This window comes from Phascolarctos cinereus, unplaced genomic scaffold (genome assembly GCF_003287225.1).
Source record: "Phascolarctos cinereus isolate Bilbo 61053 unplaced genomic scaffold, phaCin_HiC Scaffold_4;HRSCAF=312, whole genome shotgun sequence".
In the NCBI taxonomy this organism is placed as follows: domain Eukaryota; kingdom Metazoa; phylum Chordata; class Mammalia; order Diprotodontia; family Phascolarctidae; genus Phascolarctos; species Phascolarctos cinereus.
The window spans coordinates 635,262,130-635,283,482 of NW_027555847.1; the positions used below are offsets into that span (position 1 = coordinate 635,262,130).

At 43.3% G+C, this 21,353-nt stretch overlaps 1 protein-coding gene across 2 annotated transcripts in view; it reads right to left on the minus strand.

Moving 5' to 3' along the window:
* NDRG1 (N-myc downstream regulated 1) overlaps nucleotides 1–21,353 on the minus strand; it is an 81,796-nt gene that overhangs the window by 13,607 nt on the left and 46,836 nt on the right. For both annotated transcript variants that reach the window (XM_020997904.2, XM_078153758.1), the window contains 8 exons: nucleotides 18,727–18,847; nucleotides 13,320–13,382; nucleotides 12,071–12,131; nucleotides 10,929–11,015; nucleotides 9,221–9,277; nucleotides 6,692–6,795; nucleotides 5,258–5,314; nucleotides 4,011–4,062 (listed from right to left, as the gene is read on the minus strand). In XM_020997904.2, the coding sequence (XP_020853563.1) occupies nucleotides 4,011–4,062; nucleotides 5,258–5,314; nucleotides 6,692–6,795; nucleotides 9,221–9,277; nucleotides 10,929–11,015; nucleotides 12,071–12,131; nucleotides 13,320–13,382; nucleotides 18,727–18,847 (602 nt within the window). The remainder of the gene's footprint in view (nucleotides 1–4,010; nucleotides 4,063–5,257; nucleotides 5,315–6,691; nucleotides 6,796–9,220; nucleotides 9,278–10,928; nucleotides 11,016–12,070; nucleotides 12,132–13,319; nucleotides 13,383–18,726; nucleotides 18,848–21,353) is intronic.

The window sequence follows — 21,353 nt, forward strand, 5'->3', positions numbered from 1 at the left end:
CGAACCAGTCTGTCAAGCGTTATTCCTAAAATGTGGAACCCTGAATTCAACACAGAACAGTTCCCCATCATCTGAGCAGCTCAGAGGCTTATCATATCTCTCATTCCAGACACCATCTTTCTGTCAATGTAGTCTGGGGTCACACTAGCTTTTGGAGTAGCTACATGATAATAAGAAAGCATAAATCACCTACTGTGTGTCAAGCACTAGGGGTACAAGAAAAGGAGAAATTAATTCCTACTCTCAAAGAGCTTATGTGCTTTTAGTTCAAAAAAACAAAAACAAAAACAAAAACAAAACACACTCCCAACCCCAATCTTTCTCATGAACACAGAAAGGGAGCCAGGACTCACTTATGTTATGTTTGGACAACATAGGTTTCTAGAATCAACAACCTCCAATTCTCTCCCTGGCCACAGAGTGCAGGTAGGACCATATTCCACATATGACAGATTTTTCTCTTCAAATGGAGCTTCTTCCCCTCCCTTCTCCCCCAATCCAGAATTCTAGTAAAACCCAAGAGACTGAACCCACCTGCTGGGCATTTATCATAATCATCATTTCCTCGGGTTTTCCCTCAACCACCCTGACAAGAGGGTCAAGCACCCTCAGCTCTGTCTTGCCACCCAAAAGCTCAGCAAGCCACCTGGAGGTCCAAGAACGAAATGGCAAACTTGCCCATAAAAAAAAAAAAACAGCCGAGGAAAAGCAGCCAAGAAGACATGGAGAAAAGAGATGCAAGGCCCTGTTGCCAGGCAACAGAAGCCTTGAGAGAATGGGTTGTCCCTGCTGAACATGGCAGCAGACAAAGATGCCAGCTGGTTTTCCGAGTTAAGGCTGAGATGGCATTTAGGTGAAATCATCCGACGACCAGCGTAGGAGAAAAGGAGGAGGGCATCAGGGGCAGAGTGGATGAGCAGCCCCAGATGGATAACTGAAAGGAAGGAGTCTACTTTAATAGCCAGTCTCAAGATCTTGGCTTTTTCTCCACCCTGGATAGACAGTGGCTGGCAGTGTTCTGTGGCTATGACTTCTACCGAAAAATGATACACCTTGTGTAGACCTGCCTTGGAGCAATTAATAAACAACCAAACCCCTAGACAACCTTGGAAAGGAACAGAGGACCTTGGGCAGAGCTGCTTGGCAGAGGGGCAGAATCTGCTCTCTCCTAGAGAATGGCCAAAATCCTAATGGTCAAACACTTATCAAATGTTGGGTAAGAATAAGGTGTCACAGCACCTAAGAGCTCCAGATTTCGAGTCAGAGGACCTATGTTCAAATCTCAACTCTGCCACCTCATATAATCCCAGAATCCTAATGGTCAAACACTTATCAAATGTTGGGTAAGAATAAGGTGTCACAGCACCTAAGAGCTCCAGATTTCGAGTCAGAGGACCTATGTTCAAATCTCAACTCTGCCACCTCATATAATCCCAGAATCTCACAACTATGACAAGTGGGCATCCCAGGCTTTAACCTCCAAAGAGGGGGGGACCCATGATCTGGATCACTCAACATCAGTCCATTTTTTCTGACTATCCCCCAAATCTGGAATGTTCATCCTCCTCTTCCTCTCTGCCTGCTGGCTTCAAGATCCAGCTAAAATCTTGCCTTCATCAGGAAGCTTTTCCTAATGCCCCTTAAGGCTAGGGCTTTCCCTGGGCTGATTATCGCCTTTTATCTGGCACATAGTCATTTGCATGTTGTTTCTCCCAATAGACTGTGAGCTCCTTGAGGACAGGGATTATCCTAAGCCTTTCTTTGTATCCCCAGTGCTTAGCACAGTGCCTGACCCACAGTATACACTAAATAAATTCTTATTGACTCACTGGCACATAATATGTCCTTTATAAATACTTAACAAATGACTCACTGAGTTCCTTCAAACATTCCTCATACGGGAGCCCAATCCTTCCTCAACAAGGCACGAAAAGCATGTTCTCAAATTTTTATATTCTGACTCTCTGGGCCTCAGTTTCCTTGTTCCAAATAAGGAAGACAAACTCAGTCATCTCAAAGAACTCCTCCAACTTTAGATCTTGCAGTCTTGTAGAAGAGGTTTGAACAAGCCAGTAGGAAAGATGGTCTTTAGAATTCCAGCCCTTTCCTTATTAGAAAGGGGAGGAAGGAGAGGAACTTTTTTGCTTCCCAGGGCTTTTGTAAACAATAGCATCTGATGTCTCTTATACACCTTCCTTGACAGCTGACTACCCAGCCAGCCCTTACTTAGAGCACTTTCAGTGACATACAACTCACTCTTTCCCAAAACCAGCCAATTTTACTTGGGTCCTTTCCAATCACTAGAAAGTACTTCTTCAAGCTGAGCCTAAGGCCGCCTACCAGAATCTTCCAGCCACACAATGCAGAGCAAAGTAAACAGAACCGGGGGGAACAATTTACATTATGACCACATTTACATAAAGGAAAACAAGATTAAGAGACCTCAATGCAATGATCTGGGGTGATTTCAGAGGATGGCTGACTAAGCCTGTTAGCTGCCTCTTGGTAATTTACAGGTGTGTAATGAAGCATACTTTGTCATTCATGGACAAGCTTAACTTGTTTTTCCTAACTTATTCCTTTGTTACAAGGGAGAGAGTAAAAGTTTTATGGTGGAAAAGGGAGGAGATTGTCAGTGGGAAGTGACTCGGATGATTTTTTTTTAAAAGAGCATCAATAAGACATTTTTTAAATTCCACCCAATAATTATATTTTGCCCTCAGGAATTAAGTCTACTTTCTCTTCTGTCAACACCTCTTCAAATACAAGAAGAGACAAGATCATGTTTCCTCTAAGTATTCTTTTTCTCCTCTGGGCTACACAGCCTTTGTTTCTTATACCCTCCTCACTGGACATGATTTTGAATCCCTTTACCATCTTGTTCATCCTCCTCTGAACTATGTCTAGCTTATCCATGCCCTTCCTAAAAAGTGGTACCCAGAACTCATCACAATACTCCATGTGTGGTCTGATGAGGGCAGAGTTCAATGGGATTCTCACCTCCCTGTGAGACACTGTGCCTCTCTCTCTTTCCTTCCTTCCTTCCTTCTTTCTTTCTTTCTTTCTCGAACTAGGCAATAGGGTTAAGTGACTTGCCCAGGGTCACACAGCTAGTAAGTGTTATGTGTCTGCGGCCGGATTTGAACTCAGGTCCTCCTGAATCCAGGGCCGGTGCTCTATCCACTGTGCCACCAACTGCCTCTGTGCCTCTTTCTATAGTCTAGATTAGAGCATAGGTTCCCAAAGTAGGTGATACTGCCCCCTGAGGGGCTCTGGAATGACCCAGGAGAGTGGTAGTAGCCTCAGGTGTAATTGGGGGGCATTGAATAAAAATAAGGGGGCAGTAGAGGCATAAAGAAGAGAATTTTGAAAAACAATTAGTACATGTTTCATCTGTTGTGTAACATAATTAAAGTCGTAGTGATTATATTATTTTCCAAATAAACATACAAAATGCAAATTATAACCTATCAGTCCACTGACAGGTCTTGATAAGCAAGTGTTGACAGGCAAACCTGTCAAGCATTATTGGGAAGTCTAGCATGCATCAGCAGGAGTATGTGCATGTAATGACTTGTTTACAGTATGATACTATACAACCACAGTAGTGCATCATCAAAACTTCAACACAGGAAAAAGCTCACAGATTTACAATAAATTATTAAATTTAAGATATCATTTTAAAAAAAATTTATATTTTCTTGAAATGATGCAAATTTAAAAAAAAACCGTTACAGGGTTAAAGAAACTAGATTTCCAGGGAGGCTCTAAGTAATTTTTTTTTTAAAAAAAAGGGGCAATAGGCCAAATGAGTTTGGGAGTATCTGGTCTTGACAGAGAGAGAAAAAATACTTAGGACAATACAACTGAGTTAAAGGGGATTATTTTGTAAACTAGCTGGCACATCGTATTTACTCGTCATTCATACTCTGGACCTTTCCAATACACCAGCTGATAAAACTCTTACTTTATAGCAAAGCTGTAATTACGGAAAACTGAATAATACATACCACGGCATCCACTGCAGGTGAATTGTCTCCAACCACTAACAATGCAGGGCACCTAGGCATGGTCAGAGAGAAAGGAAATATGTTGGTCCTAGGGGCCAGCAGTAAGAAAACAGAGTCCTCGCCCTGTACGCGCTCTTCTCCCTACATGCCCACCTCATCATCTCTTTACTATTCTTTCAGATACTTGTCCCTGCTCCTCACTTTCTTCAGCCCATCAAAACCCACTCGCAAGAAAGGTTCAGTTAGCAATCTTATACACCTTAGTGTGAATATAAATTAAGTGGACCTTACCGGGGATATTTTCATTTTGAGTTTTCTAACAACCGAATACAAGGTTTTGTCTTAAGATGAAGCGGATGTCAGTCATAGGTGGATTTCATGCATCTAAGCGTAGAAGCTGGGCCTTCTGGCCCCCCCCATAAAAATCTACCAAATGGGCAACTATGTGTAAGTCCAGCCCTGTACTTACACATGTAAGAAGCAATTTTGTGTGCAGAAGCAATTAATACTACCCCAGTGGACACTGTTCTGTTTTTCGAAAAAGCCAGCTTTATCACCATCCTGGCAGGCTGGAACTAGGGGTATACGTGAAACTGCAAGTAGCTCATTCTCCATCTACCTGACACGGCTTGTGGGGGGGCTACTGTCTTGGGTACTGGTCCCAGAAAAACAAATGGCAACTCCAGCGAAAAAGGGACCCGAGATGCCCACCAAAGGAAACTCTTTGCTTGTGGCTGCCATGATACTTGGCTAAGCCTTTACATCTGCACATTAGGGAGGAAAAAAAACTGGACTATAAATCAGAAAACCTAACAACACTGTCTACTTTTAGCCTATCTTTTTTGTTTTAAGGTTTGCAAAGCACTTTCCAAATGTTATCTCTTTTAATCTTCACAACAACCCTACAAGGCTGATACTATTATTATCTGTTTAACAGATGAGGAAACTGAGGCCCAGGGTCACATAGCTATTAAGTGTCTTAAGGAAGAATCTGAACTCGGGAATTCCTTTGCACCACCTAGAGTTTGAGGTTCAGCTCCATCACTAACTTGTTGTTTGCCCCTGAGAGCATGATTTCTCTCTTCTGGGCTACAATGTCTACAATAATAAAATGGAGAGCAGAATGGTAAGGGCCAAATGAGGTAATTTATGTAAAAGTGGTTTAGAAATGTCAGTTTGGGAAGGGATCATGGGAATTCTAGGAAAGGTTCAGTTTGCAAACAGACACGTGGAAGACAGCCACTTACTGCAGGGTGACAGCATTGGTTCCAGGGAGAGGACGCTCGATTTCTAGATCCCGGCGACTGTGGAAATAAGCCAAAGTAATTAACAGATGCTGACTCCCCAGAGGCAGGAGAGAAAGATCAATTGCATGAAGGACCTGGGAGCAGACCTCCTCCTCCCTCACCCTTTAGGATGACTAGCCCAACTCCACGTACCACAAAACCAGTCCAAGTCACCTGGGGTGCTAGGCCACAGAGCCTTCTTGCCTCCACTGACTTATGTGAAAACATGCCTGGTGGAAGCCAGGGTCTGCTAGCAGACCAAGGCATGGCCACTTACTAGGAAACAAGCAGAATTCTTTCACATAGGGTCTTTCTCATGGCCCCTACAACAAGGGTTCCCAACCTTTCATGAGAAGCAAATACCTCCCACATTCCTAAAGTTGTGACAGCCCTGGGTGGGGGAAAGATTGAAAATGGTATTGGCTGTGAAGTTCTATCTCTATAGAATGAGGAGAAGAAGGGTGCTACTCGTGATACTCTCCCTCCTTCGTATTACAAGTAAAGCCACCCAAGACCCTGGATGGGGCCAGGGAAGTAATAATCATTTTGAAGATTTGCTAACCAAATTTTAGGTCAGTTTCCTCAGTTTCCAAAACTAAGATGACGTCTAAGATACCTTAACAACTCTAAACTTCTCGGTTTTAAGGTCCCTTCTGGCTCTGACATTTTGTACATAACATTCTGAGGTTCCTCCTATCTCTGACTTTCTAGGTCCAAAGACCCTTTCCAACACTGAGATTCTATGTTCTGAGATTCCTTTCAGAACTAACATTCTATGCCCAAACGGTCCTTTCTAATTCTAACACTGTAGGTTCAAACGTTTTATATTTCACAGGCGTTTTGCACCTCCAACTTCACAGGTTCTAACATTTTATGTTCTATTAGGTTTCTCCCAGCTCCAATGTTCTGGATTCTAACATTCTACGTCCTATTGGGTCTCTCCCAGCTCTAACGTTCTAGGTTCTAACATTCTAAGTCCTATTTATTAGGTCTCTTCCAGCTCCAACATTCTAAGTTTTCAGGTGTCTTCCTGCTCTAGCACTGTAGGTCCTGACATTTTATATTCACAGTTCTCCTCTACCTCTAACATTCTAGGTTCTAACATCTGATGTTCCACAGACCCTTCCAGTTTATTCTATGGCTCAAAGATTTAATAAATCTATTATTCACTCTGGGGTCTGAAGAGGTGTTTTGTATCCTGTGCTCTGCCCTGGGCACACAGCAGGGTCGGCACATTAAAAATACTGAATGACTCTGACCTATGAAAGAAAATCCTACACAGTTATAGCTGTTGGGAACCTTGGAGAACATCCAGTCCTGCCTCTTCATTTTCTAATGAGAAAACTGAAAGCCAATGAGAGGAAGTGACTTGGTGTAGGTAACAAAGCCAGTTACCTGTTGTAGGCATTAATGAAGAGATGGAGATTGCTTGGGTTCATGTCATTGATGATATGATGGCGGTAGGTGTGCACCACCTCCACGTTGTTCTGCATTTCTTCCTGTGATTAAGAAGGAAAGGGTGAGGGAGAAGAAAAAACATCAATGACCTCACCATCTAACAGGCCATACTAGAAGGCAGGGATGGAAATGGAAAGCCGCAGTCAAGTTTGGCCCAATTAGGAAAAGTTTCAGGGCCTCTGATATTTACTAACTAGCTGGCTGACCTTGGGAAAAGTCACCATCTCTTTGAGCTTCAGCTTCCTCATCTGTAAAATAGGTGTAATACTACCCATAACACTGCCCACTCCAGTGGACTGTGGTGAAGGAATATTGTAAACATTAAGGCACCATGAATATGTGAGCCACTAGGGCTGGAAGTGGCATTGAGATCATCCAGTCCAAATTCCAGGCCCACGAAGGAATAGTAACCCAAACAACTACAGAGAATCAGGGCTGGAGTTCAGAATTCTGGATTCAGTCATCTCTCCTCCATACTATCTACCCTGCCTTGTCTGCTTGAAGGCCAACAGTACCAGTGGAGCAAATGACATTTTTAAGCCACAAAACAGGGGGCAGGGCAGGAGCATTTCAATCTACACGAAGCTTGGCCCCAAATCAGCACAAACTCAGTTTCTTTGTCCTTTCTTGTTGATTTTTAGGAAAGGCCAGTCGTTGGCCAAACAATAACTCAAAACAGCACACCCTTTGGCTTGGAAGCCCTAGGGATGAGCACAGGCTTGGAAGTGTCAGCCTAATCAGTAACATCGAGGGCTAGAGGAGGAGGCGGCAGAGACCCTGATGAGACTGTGTTGAGCTGGTGCTGTTGTCAAAACGGAGTCTGGGATTATTTAAGGAAGAAAAAGGTCAATCTGCTACAACCACCACTAGAAGAATTAGCCTGTGAGTAACACTCTTGTCCTTTCAGATTAAAACCAAGTGGCAGAAATTGGTGGCTAAGGAGCAAGCTATGTGTGCTCCCACACGTGTGCTCCCAGAGGGACAAATAGGTCTAGCATCATAACTGATGCACAGCATAGTCTGGGATAACTCTAAGGGTGAAGGTGTATTTTCATTAGCCTCTAACTGAAATTTACCCTTCTCTTCAATTACGAATGTAGATCATTATTATTCTGAGAAGGGGGTCCATATGCCTCATCAGAGTGCTAATGGAGCACAGGAATCACAAAAGGTTAAGAAGCGCTCAGCTCACTCAAGGACATTAAAGGTAGCCAGAACAAAAATGTGCCTTGGACTTAAGGGAGCCCTCCTTGAAAAGTGTTTAGTCATGGAAAGATGTAAAGGTGGTGAGGGATGATGGCCTCTGTCTGTAAGCATCTGAAGGGTTCTCATGAGGAAGAGGGACGTGTGACTCCAGAAGGCAGAACCCAGGAGCCATGGATGGGAGTTCCTGGGAGACAGATTTTAGCTCAGTATATGCAAGACCTTCTCAACAATCAAAAGTGCCCCACAACAGAATAAGCTGTCTCATAAAGTAGTGAGGTCCCTCCCTGTCAATGGAGGTCCTGAAGGAGAATCTAGATGACCTCTAAGTGATGTGGGATGTTTAAATGGAAGACAAGTGGAAGATCACTTGTTAACTCTGTGGTCAAGGGATGAATGCTCAGGCAGAGGACTTTGGGGTACCTTCAAAATGAATGGTTCTAACTTCAGAGAAGAAGATCTCTGAAATTCTAAGATTCTATGGACCCGAAAAAGAGGTTTTAGCTCTTCAAGGGTTGGAGATGAGTTACTGCCAATGAGCTATTAATACAGACCAGTGTGAGTACTGAAGAAAGAAGATGGGGGGAGCCCCTCCCTGCACCTTACACTCTCCACTCCAACTCACTCCCCCAGCTAAATCAAACCTGAGTGAGGTCTCAATAGCAGCTAAAAGTCTAAATGTAAAAAATATAATTGTCACTTACTGACAAAGAAATTTGAAGCATCTATATTAAAAATGAGTGAGGAGGTAGGGGTCTATGGGGAGTGGAATGGTGCATATGATGTCAATTTTTTCAGGCTATTGATTGGCTTTGAAGGAATTTTTTTCTATTCCCTTTAAATTTTTTTTTTTTTACTATCTAAGAGATGGTTGTCCACCAGGAGGGCTAAAGAAGAGGGATATAGGGGAAAAATCATTAAAAAGATATCAATAAAAACAAACAAAAATGGATGTAAGGAGGTTGACAAAGAGGATGCATACCACAAAATAAAATCACATCTATGAGCCAAGCTTCCATAGAAATGTAGTTTCCTCCCCTGGTGTTGATGCTCAAGTCTACTTGGGGTATACAAAGGTACCACTTTTATAAAACGAGATGCAGGGAAGTGATCAATATTCTCCTTAGACACCACATCGTCTGGGCTGGTGTCATGCTTTCTCTGCATGGAGCTGATGTGTTCTGAGGGATGTGAATTTAGAGGGGTACAGAGGGGGTCGGGGTTGGGTCCTACGATATTATAAGATTTGACCCAATGACTCACCTTCCCAAACAGATGAGACACCACCATATCTGGAAGAGCTTGAGTCCACCCAGAGATCTAAACCAGATAAAACAAAAACAACAATAACAAAATGAGAGACAGTCAAGTCACTGAACTGTGCGTACCCTTGGATTCAGAGATCCCACTTCTGGGCATAAATTCCCGCCCCCCTTCCCCCCCCCCGGGGAAGTCACTGACAGAAAGAAAGGCTGTTCACAGCAAAATATTCACAGCAACACTCCTTGTGGTAGCAAAAATTGGAAATCAAGGGAGGACCTATCTATGGGAGAAAACCTCAACAAAATGTGGAATGTGAATGGAATAGAAGACTATTATTCTGTCAAAATAAAAAGACTAAATGGAATTGTGGGAAGTATAGATGCTCTGATACGGAATGACAAAGGAAGACCAGGAGAAGTGTAAACAATGACAATACAAACAAAAACCAAACTAAAAGACAGCCAAATTAAGATTAATTGCAATGAACAATCTCAGTCTCTCTTCTTGGTAGAGTACTGAACTATAGGTGTCATAGATATTGTTTAACTTATCACACACGGCCATTTGTCAGTTGGGTTTTGCCTAATTTTTCCTTATTACAAAAGTAGAATGACTCCAAGGGGGAAGGAGAGTGGGATGCTGAGAAATGATCTTATGTAAAATGAAGTCAAAATACAACTTTTTTAACCCCCCCCCAAAAAAAAATGACGGGGAGAAGCTATTGTTAGAAACAGAGAGGAAGCTTACCAGCAAATGTGACCCAAGGTCACTATCAGAATAATGCTATGAGCTAAGACCCCCCTGGCTTTTCTCTCAAGCCTCCTGAGAGGCTGGGTCCTAATCATGCCTGATTTTAAGAGTTGTGATTTTAGGCATTATTTAGTCCAACCCTTTTGATATAGAGGGGAAGAAACAGAGGCTCTGAAGCTTGGCAGGGTTCTTTCCACTACACAAACTGCTGAACTGGGATTTTTAAATAAATCCGACCTACTGTGAAAGGTCTCAGGCTGATACAGAGCTTGGGGTTCTGTTATAGTCACAAGTCTAGAGACCACTCAGGCCAATAAATCCTCTACACAATATCACCAATCATCCAAGCTATATCTGAAGACCTCCAGTGAAGGGGTGAGGGGTGGGAGGGGCACCCCCTATACCCTGACCCACGCTTGAGGAGGAGGGAAAGACATAGCACAGATGAACTCAACGTGCCAGTAGCATTAAGCCTTTGGCTGCTGAGATGACTTCACTGCCTCCATGTCACTTGATAGCCACCCAAGTCTGGCAAAAACACATTTTCAAAATGAAAAGTCAGAACTGCTCCCAGACTGAAAGGCTATATAATCTCATTTCATCTGGAACAATTTATTCTCTCCTTGGCAAAGATCTGAGATCCTTCCAAAAATATATATATTTTTTTAAAAACCAATAAATGCCTAGCTAAGAGTTGCATGGGTCAGTGCGAGCTTAGAGGGACCCTTGCTGCCTCAGGAAGGGGTCGACTTCAGAGACCCATGCTGTTTGAGGCTATTCCCACCCACGTTTGCCGAGAGCTCCCAGCTGAGGGGCAGCACAGGCCAAAGAAAATGCTTTTTTGCAGGAATAAGACAGAGCTCGATGTGCTGCTTCCTATCAGGGCAGATCATGGCTCCCTGCCTGCAGCTCTCCTTACAGAAAACACATGCACGTTTCCAAAGCTGCATTTCTTTACCTTGGTCGCTGCCCAGTCCATCCACCCTTCAGCGCAAGGGTTCACGTTGATGAGAACAAGTCCTTCCACCATTTCTGGGTGGTTCAGCTGCAAAGGAAGACAATAAAGTCAGAGAGTACACCGGGCAGGCAGAAATACTGATCTGTAGCTGGAAGGGTTCTCAGGGGCCAAAACAGACTAGAGGGCCTTATTGCAATTACTTAAGTCTATTTCTTCATCTGAAATATCAGGGACAGATCATCTCTAATGTCTCTTCTAGCTATAAAGTCAATGATCCCATTTACCATAAGCTACCAGGTATCAGACCTGGCATTTGGACCCAAGGCTAGGTATTATTTTCCCCTCTCACTATAGTTGGAAGTTGGAAGGAAATCTCAGTGGCCATCTGAACCAATCCATACCCAAAAGAAACCCTCAGTATAACACAGCTAGCCATCTTTTGCTTCAAGACTTCCAATGAGGGGGCATTCACAGCTACCCAAGAAAGCTGTTAGGGAAGCCTAAACTGGACACTTGGCAGCTTCCACCACTTACTGCTCCCGAGCAGCCTGGATTGCTAGGGAGATGTCCTGTTGTTGTTGTTGTTCAGAAGAGCTGTGTCTAACTCTTCATGACCCCATGCGGGGTTTTCTTGGCAAAGATACTAGAGGGGTTTGCCATTTCCTTCTCCAGCTCATTTTACAGATGAGGAAACTGCAGCAAACTGGGTTAAGTGACTTGCCCAGGATCATGCAGCTCATATCTGAGGCTGGATTTGAACTCAGGAAGATGCTCCAGACCCGGCACTGCATTAGGAAAGGTCCTAAATGTAAGCTATTATATTATCCTTTCATTCTCTCTACTTCAGCCTGCATCCCCACCCCACACAAAAGGGTCATTTAGCTCAAGTGGAGACATGGTCCTACTCCTATTAAATTTAAATTCTTTTAAGAAGTTCTGGAAATTGAGCAGAGAATGCAGATACCCTGCTTGCCAAAGCCAAGAGGGATGTATTTCATCTTTAAACAACATGCAATTGTTTCAGAGGAAAAGCCACCCTCCACCCATTGGAAGTCGGGCATGACAGGATAACGGTCTGTCTGTCTGTGGTCCTGTGTCCACTGAAATGAGCTCAAATGTTTCAGAGAGGCCAAGAGACTTACAGCAAATCGAGTTAAGATGTAGGCACCAGCTCCGGTTCCCATTCCAATCACGCTCTTCAGTCTGTAGAAAGAAAACAAGTGCCCCCCGCAAGAGAGTGAGAGGACCTCCTGTTAAATGGGACCGAGAAACCCACAAACAACAAAAGCCCAGTTTCTGCTCCAGTTACCTGCCCCCTTCTGATGAGGTCAGATTTATGTCGAGTTGACAGCTAGCTCAACAGTCACAATGGCGTGCCATCAAAATTGCAAAGTGCTCTCCTTTCCCCCAAACAAATCACGGTTTTGTAACTAGACAGGGGAGTGTGACCTCTCCATTTCTGTGGCTTTGTGCCCTTCCTTCCCTGTGTCCCAAGTCTCTGAAAACCAGATTTGTGACATTTACTGGAATGACTATTACAACACACTCCATCTCCCTGCTTGGAAAGCCTAGCTCTGCACTTGATGGGTAAAAAAGAACATGGTCCTGGGGTCCCTAGGGAATGGAGGCAGGAGAATGGACGCAAGGATAGCTCTTACTGTACAATATTTCTTTAAAGAAGCAGTCTTAAATAAAATAACAGAAGAGGAGAAAGTAAATGGGAAGAGACAAACATTAAGGGACCATTTCTACTCAAAGGGCAAGATGTAGCCAGGGTGAAAGTTGGAAGTAGGGAAGGTTACCTACTAACTGTGGCCCCTTAACCCCTCCATGTTCTTCTAGTCTACCAGCCCTGTAATAAGTCTAATTTCCTTCCTTACCGAGTCTTGAATCTCTATAACCAGATCTTTCTCTTCTATATTGCGCTCCTCTGCCCCCTTTCCTTTCTACCACTGCTGCCCTGGCATGTCTCAGTGCTGGGCATGTAGTAGGTGCTTAATTTAGGTGAACTGACTGGACATCTCCTTACCATCTACAAACTATACTGCTATACTCCCAGATGGCTGGACACAATGGAAGGAAATTAAGCTGACTTACAAAAAGCAAACTTTTTTTTTTGGATAGCATCTGCCAATTTTTTTTTAAATTCTTAATTTATGGAATAAAACAAGCATTTCCATAACACAGTACAATAAAAAAGATGACTGCATGTAAAACTATAAAAGCAAATTTTTCAGAGAGCCTTACAAACACACATATGCACACCTCTTCTGACAGATCAAAACCTCTCTCTATATTCAAGCGCATTTGGCCAAAAAAGTATTCAAACCAAAGGAGCCATTTAAAAAGACAAAAACTGTTTTCCAATGCCAACACATTTGTTTTTCTTACCCAAACTGGTGGAGAATTCCAGGAATCATTTCAGCCAGTTGATCCATGGAGGGATACATGTACCTGGTGGGACAAAAAGAGTTAGTACCACCTAATAACAAAGCCCAGTCACCCAGAGGAGGCAAGTCACTTCACCCCAAACTGACTCGGTTTCCTCATCTGTAAAATAAATGAGTTGAACTAGATGCTTTCTAAGGCCTCCTCTAGCTCCAAATCTATAATGCTGATCTTTCTGTCTATAGCAAAAGTGGAAAATCAGAAATCAAAGCCTTTCCTACCAAGATAGTGTCAGAGTCCTTGAAGACCTTGGCCATATGGGGTATGGGATATATAGGGCTTTATTATGATAATGGTGGTGCTGGTTATGGTGATGATGGTGGTAAAGATGGTGGTGGCGGTGATATTTGGCTTAGGGCGCCATATTTTAGGAAGGAAATTGACAAAATGGAATACATTCAGAGGGGAAAACTAGGATGGTGAGAAGCCAGAAAACACAAACATCCAAGAATCAGCGTAAGGAGCAGGCAATTTTTAAAGTGGAGAAGACTCAGGGGGAAGATAAAACGGCTGTTTTCACATATTTGAAGAGGGAGTAGTCTTTTTCTACTTGGCCCTGGTGGGCAGAATTAGTATGAAGCTGCAGAGAGGCAAATTTTAGCTCAATAGAAAGAAAAACCTCCTAATAACAGGACAACTCCAGAGGTGCAGTAGCTGGGCTCCAGAACCGGAAACCTCCCTCCTGGAGGTTTTAAAAAGCAGCGGCGGGATGATCATTATTTAGTTGTAGAAGAGATGCCGGGTATGGGTTGTGGGTTAGACCGAGGCCCTTTTAATTCTGAGGTGCTATGACTCTGAAAGTCAGCAGCTGCGTGGGGCAGTAGATAGGGCACAGGACCAGGAGCCATGAAGGCCTGAGTTCAAATCTAACTTTATACCTTTACTATGTGAGTCTGGGCAAGTAACTTAACCTCTATCTGCCTCAGTTTCCTCAACTGTAAAATAAGAGTAATATTAGTACTACCTTATAGGGTTATTGTAAGGATCAAATGAGATAATATTTATGAAATGCTTGCTTAATATTATAATGCCAGACAAATAGCTGGCACTTAAATACATTTCCTTCCTCCCCCTCCCTTAATTTCTATCTGCTTTAATTTCTGTAAAAAGAAACCTCACAAGACTGTCAGGAGAATCAAATGAAATATTAGTTATAAAGCGCTTAATTAGCATAATGTCTGGCAAATAAATGCTTAATAATGTTTGTTTCCCTTCTCCTCTTTCCTTAATTTCCATCTGCCTGAATTTCTGTAAAAAGAAACCTCACAAGACTGTTAGGAGAATCAAGCGAGATAACAGCTATAAAGTGCTTACTTAGCATAATGTCTGGCAAATAGCTGGCATTTAATAAATGTTTCCTTCCTTAATCTCTATCTACCTCAGTTTCCTCAACCATAAAGAGGAAATATTATTACTTCACAGGGCTGCTGTGAGAATCAAGTAGGATAATATTTATAAAGTGCTTGCTTGGCTGGCATAATGCCTGGCAAATAATTGGCTGTCTTTTCCTTACTCCCTTCCTTTCTAAAGAAACCACAACTAGAAGCAGCTAAAAACCTTCTATCAGGCTGCAGCCTCTGAAATAGAGGGAGGCCCTAACATACACACCAGCAAATACCAGCCCTAATGCCACCTTCTTCCTCCTTCAAACCTGGCCCTGAGATAAATGGAAACCAACAGGACTGATTCTGGCCCTATACGAACCTTCTCCATTTCTGAGTCTAATCTGGCCCATGCTTCACAGGCACCATGATGTACTGGACTGAGAAGGCAAGGCTCAAGATACAGTTCTGAGTCTACCACCATTTCCAAACTATGGGACCTTGGCAAAAGTATCTCACTTCACTGGGCCTCAGTTTCTTCTTCTGGACAATAGAATAATGTTCACACTACCTCACAGAGGTCCTGTGAGGAAAGAGCTTTGTAAACCACAAAACTTCTATGGAAATATAAGCTATTATGAACAATCACTCTATGAAAAGGAGCTTTCTTCCCAGAAGATTTGCGGATTGAGCCAACACTGTACTTAAACAGTCTCCAGTGAAAATTAAGTATTTCCCAGGCTCTTGACAGGTGAAAAAAAAAGCCTGGAGATGAGAGGAAATCTAGCAAGAAATTTAGTAAGAACAGATGTAAAGATGGGTTCAAAAAATTAATTGCCTAAGTATGATGGTGGAGTAGAGACATAGCTAGGTAACAGTTCTTTAGTGGGAACTCGAGGGTTTTATGATATGACAATTTCACTAAAGTCAACAGAATGACATGACTGACAAAAAGAGTATCTTTGGCTGTGGAGTGTCTAGAAGAGCAGCTCTCTCTCTTTTTTTTGTTCTTCGGATGCATTTACATTCTTAAAAATTGAGGACCCCTCCAAAGAGTTTCTGTTTTATGTGGGTAGAAATTAAAACATCTTAGTATTATCACGCAAAGTTTTGACCTCCCGAAAGACTTTCAGGGATTCCCAGGGACCCAAAGATCACATCTGAAGAACCACTGGTCTAAAGAAAGAAACAGGATGCTAGCCACCTTGGTCATAGATAATGGTCTCGAGTACTACGTTTGGCAGGGCAAGAAAAAGAGCCAATTCAAAATAACACAGAATGATCAGTTGAAAGCACCGGGAAAGAATTAAGAGAATTAAGCTGTGTCTAAGTATTTGAAATGCCCTCATTTGGTAAGAGGGATTAGACTTGGTCTGTGTTGTTCTTACTTGTTTAAGTCGTGTCCGACTCTTCATGACCCCCTGTGGGGTTTTCTTGGCAAAGATACTTGGAGTGGTTCATTCTGCAGCTTATTTTACAGATGAGGAAACTGAGACAGACAAGAGGTTAACTGACTTACCCAGGGTCACACAGCTAGTAAGTGTCTGAGGCCAAATTTAAACTTAGGAAGATGAGTCTTCCTGACTCCAGGCCCAGCACTCTATCTACTGTGCCATCTAGCTGCCATAACCTTGGTAGGTAGGGCAAATATTTTCATCCCCATTTTACAGATGAGAAAACTGAGGATCAGAGATACCAAGTCACTTGCTCTGTTGTTCCACAGCAAGTAAATGAAGTCAGGTCTCAATATCCCTGGCTCTCAGACCATGAAAAAAAATGTATTCTTTACAGTAGTTACAGAGAAGGGACACCCCAAATTCCATGAGACAGAAGGCCCCAAACTTTTAAAGAGGCCTTTTGAGTGAAAGCTGTTGAGCGAGCAACCAAAGTGGTTCTATCCAGCCAAAGATAGATTTACTGACCACTCATTACTTTAGCAGCTGGTTAATAATTAACCAAGCCTTTGCTTTTTCAATAGGCTTTTCATTTCAATTACTTGGCCAGTGTGAGTCCCATCTATTGATGAGTTAAGGAATAAATGCCCATTTCTAATAATATCAGAAGCCCATTTTTAGTCCTTGAAGCACTCAGCTGCTCCTCGCCCCCACCAGTATCTCATTATTTGATCACATAATCAGAAGGGGGCTGGGAAAGGAGGCACCCTCCAAGAAATCAGTCTCCAGCAACGGAGTAGGATTTCCATCTGCCTAAAAGATTGAACGGGTAATATGAAACTGTGGTGGAGAAAGATCATGTTGTTTTAAGTCCCAAAGACTTTGATAATGATTAAACCACAGGCGTGGTCCATTCAGTGTGGCAGAATGGAAAGCCCATTCTCCCTGAAAAGAATCTCCCTCTATGAAGAGTCAGGAAGTTGGGCTTCTGGTCCCAGGTCTGCCACTAAGTAGGTGTACAGCATTACGCAAAGTCACTTTCTCTTCACAGCACCTTAAATTCCTCATCCAAATTCAAAAGTTTATTAAATGTCTATTACATGCCAGGCACTTTGTTAAGTGCTGAGATATAGTCTCAAGGAGCTTCTATTCTATTGCCAAGGGAAGATGTGCCCAGATCAGGAAATGCAAAATATATTCAAAAGGCAAAAGAAATCTTGGGGAAGAGATGCTAATGACTAGGAGAACCAGAAAAGGCCCCAAGTTGTAGAGAACCTGTGGCCAAGTCTGGAAGGGACTTCAGGAATTATTTAAGATAATTTCTTTAGGGGAATGGACTAGGGTACAGGACCAGGAGTCAATAAACTGGCTGAAATGAAGGAGCCCCCTTGGAGCATCACGGAAGCACCTGCTAGTACCCTTTCTTAACCACTTCCTCCCTATGTACTCTACATCTCACCGAACCTGAGAAACAGCTGTGATGTCATCACTTTTCCTTATTGGAACAGCAGCTCCAGCTTTATCAACAAATTTTGTACCTTGGACAAGTCACTACTACTCTATTTGGGTTTCAGTTTTTTCCTAAGTACCAAATGGGTTGGAGGGTGTGAGATGTTATAAGACTATAAAGGACTTTTAATCTAATTTCATTAAATCTAACCCTTGCATTTTACAAATTATGGTGATAATGGCTGACATTTATAATACAGTCCTTTCTATGTAAAGGCCCTATGCTAAGGGCTTTGCAATTTCTCTCTCACTTAATCCTCCTAATATAACCCTGGAGGTAGGGAAGCTATGATTATCCCCATTTTACAGATAAGAAAACTGAAAGTCAAGTGATTTGCCCAGGCTCACACAGCCAGTAAGTGTCTGAGGCCACATCTGAACTCAGGTCTTTCTGACTCCAGGCCTAGCTCTCTATCCACTGTACCCCCAAGGTGTCCCAAATGAAAAAAAGAAACAACAACCCAGAGGATGACTTGTAGACATTTGCTATCTTTCAATTTCTCCTCCCTTCTTCATCTCCTCAAACACATTCCTTTTATTTCTCTCCCTCCTGTGTCTTTACCCCAGGTCTAACACGATGCATTAGAAAGAACTGGAAGTTGAGAAAGAACTATGGAGTTTGAATGCAGATGAAAGCATACTATTTGCTCTTTTTTTTCCTTTTTGTTTTGTTTCCTCCTTCTTGCGGCTCCTTCTATTGGTTCTAATTCTTCCTTACAACATGACTAATGTGAAAATATGTTTAATAGGAATGTATGTGTAGAGCCTACATCAGACTGCACGCCATCTTGGGGAGGCAGGGGGAGGAAACTTTAGAACTCGGAAGAAAGGAAGGAAGGAAGGAAGTAGAAGTCAAGAAAATGTGAGTTCTACTCCTGGCTTGGCCAGGAGTGACCTTAGCCAGGTTTCTTCATATCTCTTGCCTCAGTTTCCCCATGCAAATTGGGGGGAGGAGTTTTGAACCGGAGAGATAGATGTCCACTAACATCCCTTTCTAGATCTAAATTTATGACTGTAAGATTCAATACATTTCCAACCCTGGTCAGGCCATTCTCCCCAATACCCTAACATAAGCTAAAGACACTACATCAGGAGTCAATGGACACGCATCCTTCAAACACTTACCCCACAGGAAAGGATGCTGCTCCATCCTGCTGCCCAGGAGCATCCACGTGGCAGACAGCAAAATGCTGGGTGATCTCCTGCATGTCCTCTGAATTGAAGAGAGGGTTGTAACAGGTTTTGTCTGTAGGATGGAAAGATGAGAGGAGAGGACAGACAGATTAATTTTAAGTGACCCTTGAGGGAAGCTGTCTTTTTGCTCACACCAAGCAGAAGTCTATGAGATACATACATTCCCCCGGTACCTACTATCACTGAATCACTGAAACTTAGAAATCATCTGACCCAGGCCCTACCTGAAGAAGCATCTCTTACAGAATCTCTGATCACGCAGGCTGTCCTGGCACATAGTAGGTACTTTACAAATATCTATTTCATTAATTCCTTGAATGCCTCTATCTGGAAAGCAACCCATTCAAATTCTAGACAGCTCCAATTCTCAGGAAATACTTTCTTGGACTGAGCCCAAACCTCCTCTAGTTTCCACCAGTCCTAGGCCTGTCCTCAAGGTCAAAGTCTGAGCCCCCTAACAAATGTCACCACTCAGATATTTAGCAGCTAATAATGATAGCCAGCAGTTATACAGTAAGTCTGCAAGCAGCACTTTACTGATATCCCCTCATTTCATCCTCACAACAACCATGGGAAATAGGTACCATTTCAAAGGAAACTGGGGCCGAGAGAGCTTATAAGTGACCTGTCCACATTCAGGTCCTCTCAAGTACAGTATCCTACACACTGCTCCACCTACTCGCTTCATTCTTGGAAGGTCAGGTCCCTCCACGAATGTCCCCCATCTTCGAGGTCAGAAGACAGCAGTGTACAAGTGAGAACGCAAGATTTGGAAACGAAGCTCAAATCCCACTTCTGACACTTATACACTTACGTCATGGCTTACCACCCACCTGGATCCCACAGAAGTGGTCCACACCCGGAATGTTATCTAGGGACCCAGGCCTGTCAGCCTTGTTAGTAGTAGTTCTGAGTTGGATTTGACCTTCTTATCTCGTCTGGTCCTTGTGTCTTCCCCCCTACTCCAGGGCACACTCCTCCTTTCCCTCAGGTGTGACAGCAGTGAGCGTAAGAGCAGCACTGGGGCCTACCAGGGGCATTTGGACAATTACTCCTATCCCTCGACCCTAAAGCTTGTTAACAGCTAAACAGCAGGATTTGTCTGACCGACCCCAAGAGGAAGGAGTGGAAGCTACAGGAAGGTTTGATGTAACTAAGGGTCAGCTGCCTGGAAATTAGAACTATACTAATGTAGAATGGTCTATAGTGGGTTCCTCCTTAGTCCTCAAGCATGGCTAAATTATGCTGTCAAAACAGATTCTCATTCAGACGGGGCTGGATAGATAATAACCAACAGTAACAGCATTGATATAATGCTTTAAGGTTTGCAAAGTGCTTTATAGATATTATCTCATTTTAATCCTGGCAAACAACCCTATGTGGGGTAATTATTAGTATTATCCCCATTTTACAGATGAGGAAACTGAGCCAAACAGAGATTAAGAGACTTGCCCAGGGTCAGAGGGGTTAGTAAGAGACTAAGACAGGCCCAGCTCCCTACCCTCTGCTCCGCTTAGCTGCTCCGCTTAGCTGCCTCGGAGACAACCTCTAAGAGCCAACTCAAAGCCTGTCACTTTTTCCTGTCTACATATGTAAATTCCCAGTAAGAATGAAAACACCTTGAGGGCAGGGGTTCGGTCTCCTTACTTCTCCAGTATAACATCCTTACCACTCCCACCACTGCCCAGCCCACACAATGTGCTTAGTAAGAGATTACCGGACCAAGGTCTGGCTTTGAGCCTCTGTGAGACAGCTGATGAGGTTTCTAAGCATCCAGGCAAACATACCTACTTATTTGCCAACTACCCTTTTTTTTAAAAGGCAATTGGGGTTAAGTGACTTGCCCAGGGTCACACATCTAGTAAGTACCAAGTGTTTGGTCTGAGGCCAGATTTGAACTCAGGTCCTCCTGACTTCAGGGCTGGTGCTCTATCCCCTGCGATGCCTAGCTGCCCTACCAACTATCCTTAGACACCTACTGAATGCAAGGTACCACGTAGGAGAAGTCCAAGATATTTGGTGGAAAGGGTGCTGGGTCTTGGGGTCCCAAGTATAAACGTCACCTCTAATGTTGACCATACATGTGACCTTTAACACCACTCAAGGCCTCAGTTTCTTCATCTGGAAAATGAGGGGTGGGGGCCGAGGGGTGTGGCCCATTTGACCTCCCAGGCTCCTCTCAGCCCTGCCTCTCTAGCATCCTATAATAAAGCTAACCCTCCTCCCACTCAAGGCCTCCGCAGATGCCTCCTGCCTCCTCCTGGCACGATGGCAACAAACTGTTTTTGAAAAGTCATGTCAGGAAGGAGCAAACTCCAGCAGATGGAACAGGGTCCCAATGACAGACTGTGCTTCTATGTTTGGAGAATCAACCTGGGCAAGGAGAAGCTCACTCATCAGAGGGGTAGCCATCAGACAATGAGGGGTTTTGGTTTGGTTTTTCTTTTCTCCCCCAATCACACTACAGATTATGGGGGTTGCGGTCTGAATTGGCTTAAGAAGCACCCACAGGGATGAAATCACTGATCCTAGAAGTATGGTAACCCAATTGATGAGAA